Source organism: Ixodes scapularis, unplaced genomic scaffold, assembly GCF_016920785.2.
Source record: "Ixodes scapularis isolate PalLabHiFi unplaced genomic scaffold, ASM1692078v2 PGA_scaffold2__306_contigs__length_199485367, whole genome shotgun sequence".
NCBI lineage: Eukaryota > Metazoa > Arthropoda > Arachnida > Ixodida > Ixodidae > Ixodes > Ixodes scapularis.
This window is the reverse complement of record NW_024609857.1, coordinates 119,935,341-119,941,173: the sequence shown is the minus strand read 5'-3', so window position 1 is coordinate 119,941,173 and position 5,833 is coordinate 119,935,341. Positions and strand designations below refer to the sequence as shown.

At 49.1% G+C, this 5,833-nt stretch overlaps 1 protein-coding gene across 1 annotated transcript; it reads left to right on the top strand.

Annotated features, from left to right (window-relative positions):
* Positions 1-3,459: 3,459 nt before the first annotated feature.
* LOC120844055 lies at positions 3,460-4,804 on the top strand. The gene is made up of 2 exons (XM_040215652.3): positions 3,460-4,206; positions 4,272-4,804. Exons 1-2 carry the CDS (start codon positions 3,693-3,695, stop codon positions 4,385-4,387), a joined length of 630 nt encoding a protein of 209 aa, XP_040071586.1. The 5' UTR covers positions 3,460-3,692; the 3' UTR covers positions 4,388-4,804.
* The last annotated feature ends 1,029 nt before the right edge of the window (positions 4,805-5,833 follow it).

Here is a 5,833-nt window from a genome sequence, read left to right as displayed (position 1 = left end):
TTAAGTGTGTTTCCTGAAGACAAAATGCTATAGGGTGATGCTGGTCTAACAGAGAGCGCACGTCGTCGTAGTTTCGAAGCAACCCTCGACAGTTCCACTGCAGGAATGCTGCCATTATGCATGAATTAGAAGAAAGACCACTCATTTAGACCTAAAAATCAATTTTGATGCGGGGTGCATTTTTCTTTTTAGATGTGTTCTTCGGCCTATCTGTGTTACCACAGGAGGTCGAAGGTAAGGACTCTGAGCTTGAGTAGGGCCTGTCGTCCTTGGACTTGGTCCCGCTCTCGTCCATCGGCTCATCGGGGGCCGCCTCAGGCTGATCCCTAAGGACCTGTGACCCCGACGGCTCACCAGGTTTTCGGGCGCCTTCAGAGGGACGAGAAGGAAGTCCTCGACCTCGAGGCACCTGGGTTTTGGATGGCGCAGGGATTGGAGAACCCTGCGCTTGAATGGACCCCGAAGCGATAGGATCTACCTTTCGCTTTGGGGTTGAAGTGCTTTGTGCCACTCCAGACGAGGTTGAGGGGGGCTGAGCGGGGGGACGCAGGTCGTCCGTTGACGTCTGCGTTCCCGTTGATGCCGTCGATCGCGCCGGTCCCCTGCGCGTGGCCTCGGCATAAGAGCCTTGAGAAATAAAAGAATATCTTTTGCATGCCTCTGGGTAAGAAATATTTTCTTTCGCCTTTAGTGAGAGAATATCCTTCTCTCTCTCTTCCACAGGGGACAGCTGCGAGAATATGCTGGGTGTGTCCCTCGGCAGTTGACGCAAAGATGGGTATTGTTGCCACAGTTGTCGGAAGGGTGGTCAGTGCTTGCACATTTTGCACAGGTGGCTTTTCCTCTGCAGGTTAGTGACCCATGTCCAAAGCGCTGACAGCGGAAGCAACGCCTTGGATTGGGGACGTAGAGGCGAACTTTGCAGTTGAGATACCCGGCTTTAACTGTGGAGGGGAGCGTCGTCGAGTTGAACGTTAGCACAATGTGTTTTGTGTCCCGTTCTTCACCGTCGCGACGGATAGTGATTCGTCGCACAGCGACCACCTCTTGATCTTGTAGTCCCTCAAGTATTTCGTCGGTAGATATTCTAAGGAGATCATCTTCAGAGATGACACCCTGCGTGCTGTTAAGTGAGCGATGTGGAGTCACGGATACTTTGCTATCTCTTACTTGGTTGAGTGCCAGAAGTGCTTTGCTTTGCTCAGCATTTGTGACCTCCACAAGCAGGTCACCAGATGGAAGTTTTTTTGGCTTTAAAAGATTTTGCAATCACAGTTTCTAGAGTCTTTGCGACCAAGAACGGGGAAAGCTTTGCAAGTGGTTGATCTTCGTTCTCCGAGTGCATTACTAAAAATTTAGGAAAATTTGACTGGCAGGGTAGAGTTTGTCGATATTGTCACTTCGGTCTGGACCCTTTTCGGAGCCCGATCAAGGAAAGATTTAGTTTTGGAACCCATATGAACGGGAAAAAGATTTCGACACCTGCGGTGTGCCGCCCACCATCGAGCCCAACTTAGGGAGTGGTCAGCAGCCCATAACAAAATGGGCTTTGCTGGAACCGCTGATCTACTAGCACTTGCCCAGGTGCTATACCCAAGTGTGGTTAGGATAAGGGTATCTGCCACCACACAAGGTTGGCCCTTGCCGCCAAAGAAAGTGAAAGTGAGGGAGAGGGAAGGGGAGAAAAGAGAAAGAGGGGATAGTAGAAGAAAACGCGACTAGACTGAATCATCCTGGCCGGGCCTTACCAGGACTCCCGTCTAGGAGAAGCGGGGGCCGAAGTAATGTATTGCCTCACCCGGGGGCCCCGAAGGGTACAAACCTACCCCGGGCTCGGCTCAAACACCAGGATGCAGACACGGAACTGCCACGCACAGCCAGACGTAGGCGGGCGAACACGCATGACTCGGGGTCCGTGGTGACGCCACTCACCAAACACCTGCTTTCACAGGTGCCCCCTGCGGGGACCGCACGCTGGTACGATGCTCATCCAGATCAAAATGGGCAGGGGTGGGGCTCGAACCCAGGATTTCTGGGTTCTGCAGCGCGAGCTTTCGCCAGTCAATAGTGAGCGACGCGAAGGGAGGTCCATTCGGAACCTAAGCTTGCCCTGCAGACCGCATTTCTCTAAACTGAGGCTCTGCATTATCTAAACCATGCTTCGATAAAACGTGCCTCTTCGCTAAAGCGAGCTTCGTTGAAACGGCGTTGTTGGTAAGATAAATGTCATCTCAAGCTCGAGCGTGCACTGCATGCATTGCCAAGAGTACTCGGCAAGCTGGGCTGCTAAATTTGAGGATATATGCCGGCGGCCGCCATTTTCTCGAAGCTTTAAGGTTCTATAAACTGGTCGCGCTAAAACGAGCTTGACAACGCCGCTCGGCTTCCGCGACATGAACATAGTGAATGATCATATTTCATGGTGAATTTTTTTAAACAGTGCAGTAGACGCGTAGAGCGCGCCGGTTGCGCGTTTATGCCATCGCCGACCAGCTGAAGATTACGATCTGGGGGCATCGAACTAAGTCATAACCGCGGCGTGTGTTCGTGCACGTACGTGAAATGTCATCAGTAATTCAGTCGCTGTCCTAAATTGTAGCAAGCCTGTTGTGCCGTTCCTATGCTGTCAGTGGAATAAAGCCTTTTAGTTCGAATGAATCTCCTTAGCTCTAGCGAGCTGACATATATCCGTCATTCGCTGAACATTCTTCAGCTTTAGGCCAAGCCGGAACCTATTGCGTATTTTGCGCTGAAAAGCTATTTAGTCGTGTTTATTTTACGGTGTACCGAGAAGTGCAATGAGAGGGATCTTTTTGACTATATTTAGCAGCTTTCTCATTAGGTTGGTTGATCGGCGGTATGAGCTGTAGCATCCGAACGGGACAAAATGCCGCATGGTGTGCAGGCCCACATGCTAAATCAAGATATACTGGCGTAAGGTGAAAGTATGAGGTCTAACATCTGTAGATGGTTGAGCGCCTCCCTCGAGCTTCAGGAGGCGAAGTCGAGCCAGTAATTCTTTCCTTATCGTAAACTGGCCTCTCAAATGGCATTTCTCTAGGCCACGTCGCCACATGTTGTGCACATGAGCGGAACGCTCTTGCAGTCCGAGTTCACTCTGTATGTACCGGCGGTTCCAAACCCTAGACTGCACTCTAGAGCACACCCGAGATCCCTTATATACTACACATATTCAGAACACTGATCTCTGCTTATCTAATTCTGAAGACACCGAATACTTTGTTCCACATTTTGTTCCGTTTAAATTCGTAATGTGTATGTCGGCAAATCACCTACTACGTTATACAGCGAAGCCATATTTTAAGAAACTAGTAGAATGGTTATATATGTACACATTTTAATTTTACTAAGAATCTAAATAATTAATTACCAATTTGTTACTCATTCACTTGGCAACAATGTCAGAAGTAAACTCTACCGTCTACATGTTAGAATCCAATCCAATCCAAGCATTCATCGGTGGGGCTTCGTGCTGGTATATGGCGATTCTGCTGAGTGGCTGAAATATGAGTGCTCGCTCAGTGAAAAGAAAACAATACCTTGAACCTGGAAATGACTAGTACAATGTTCCAAGAACAACTGCACTGTTTCAAAGAAAACAGCACAATGCTGCTGACGCTGCCGCTTCAACAGAGTCTGCTTCTGCCGCCCAAGTCGTGCAACACAATGAGATGCAGATGACTCAAGATGGCGGGGAAGGCGATGCGCGGGCCGATTGCTCTGAAAGTGAAGAGCAAGAGGCTTTACATGAAGGCCTCGGGGACGCCAACGGTGGTGCGAGCAACAAAACACACGACCGTGAAGAGAGTGGCGACCGTGACGGGAGCTACCACTTCAACGACTCCCGCGGCGTTGATGACACCGGTACTCGCAACGGTGAAGACGGCGATTGCGACCCTGACGAAAGTGACAGGGACTGGCAGAACTTCTTTGCAAAGTACTCCACTGTGATCCTGCCCAATGGGGTACTCACAGTGGCAGAAGCAATCATAGGTATTGTGTCATACGGCGCGCAGTCCGGGCTGAACTGGTCCCAAATGGAGGGGTTGTTGAAGTTGTCAAACTTCTTGGTTGGCAAAGATGCACTGCCTGAAACGACATATCTCCTGCGCAAGACCTGGTCGAGTCTGAAAGGTCGTATGATCCATCGCCACCTCTTCTGCACAGTGTGTAACGCATATATTGGTAAGCCACAAGAAGACCTCAAGTGTCCGAGCTGTAGTGAAAGCATTCGAAATGATCTCACGCAGGGAAATCTTTTTACAACTGTCGACCTGAAGGAGCAGATAGCGATCCTCCTTCAGAACAAGACAACTGCGAAGAGCTTGCTTGTTGCACTCAAGAGAATGTGTGGATGGCACAATGACTGACATTGTGGATGGCACTCTATACCAGAAAGAAGCGGCAGCAGGCTCATGGAGTGACCTCACTCTCACGATGAACACGGATGGGGCACGAGTCTTCAACTCCTCTAAGTCGTCCCTGTGGCCACTGCAGTGTGTTGTGAACGAGCTCCCAATTGCTCTACGGTGGAGCAACGTTCTACTTTGTGGGTTGTGGTTTGGGCCTGGCCACCCAGACATGACTATGTATCTTGAACAGTTTGTGCAAGAGGTTGGACAGGTGGGCGTCATCACGGGGGACTGCGAAGGGCAAGCTATCCAGTCAAGAGTGAGAGTTGTATGTTGCTGTGTCGATGCGCCTGCACGTGCAGCAGTGCTGAGTGCCAAGCAGTATAACGGATACTTCGGTGGTAGCTACTGCCTACAAGAAGGAACTTTTCTTAATGGTAAGTAAAATGCGTTCTTCATGGGGCACTGGACATGATTGAAGTTTCGATAACAATAATGCAGAACAAAAAGTACTCACATGTACTACCGGGAACAATTTGAAAAGGAACGCTTGATCTGGCTTCTTACTATGTCTCCGGCTCCCATACTTTTTGATAATTCTCAACCTTCGGACTGCACATAGATGGGGGTCTAAACTTTGTATCTCTAACCTTCGTCTCAACAATAACTTGTTTAAAACATGTAGATGAGTAAAAAAAATTGCAGACTTCTGTTCATGCTCATATTGTTCACGATTAATAGTACCTCTGACACTCCAGTTCTATATGTCCTGATGCCTGACGCATTGCGAAAAATCAAAATTAAAAAAAAAGTTTTCCCGAGCCCTTGCTCTTTGCAGTTTCACCACAAGATGTGCAAACCTAAGGGGTGCCTAAAATTTTATGTTTAACTGGATATTTTGTGTAAACTTGTAAACCTCAGTAACTGTTTTAATGCATTTTAATACCCTGGGGTATTATTTCATTCCATTTCTGAAATTGTGAGGCAGCAGATTTATTCAGAAAAAAAGTAGAAAATAATAGGTTCCTTTTGTTTTTAGGCTCGATGAAGTATCCAGTAATTGCAAATCAAGCAATGCCGCCTGAGAGGACATCAAAGGGCGTCAAGCGGGACATGGTCACAGCCCTACAACAAGGGACACCGTGGGCATCAAAGGGCCTACGCCACTGATGAACCTGCCAGGTTTTGACCTCGTTTGGGGCGAGAACCCCGACTACATGCACAGTGTCCTTGAGGGCACTGTAAAGCAGCTGTGTGAGATGTGGATCAGCTCAACAGGGTCGGAGTTCTATGTTGGGGCCCCATCAACTCTGGCAAGGATCGACAGACGCCTCCGTTCAGGTGAAACCCCCACAATGGTTCACCAGGCTGCCTCGATCACTGCTAGATAAGCAGTACTGGAAGGCCAGTGAGTGGAGAGGTCGGCTTCTCCACTATGTGGTCACCTGCTTGAGGGGCAT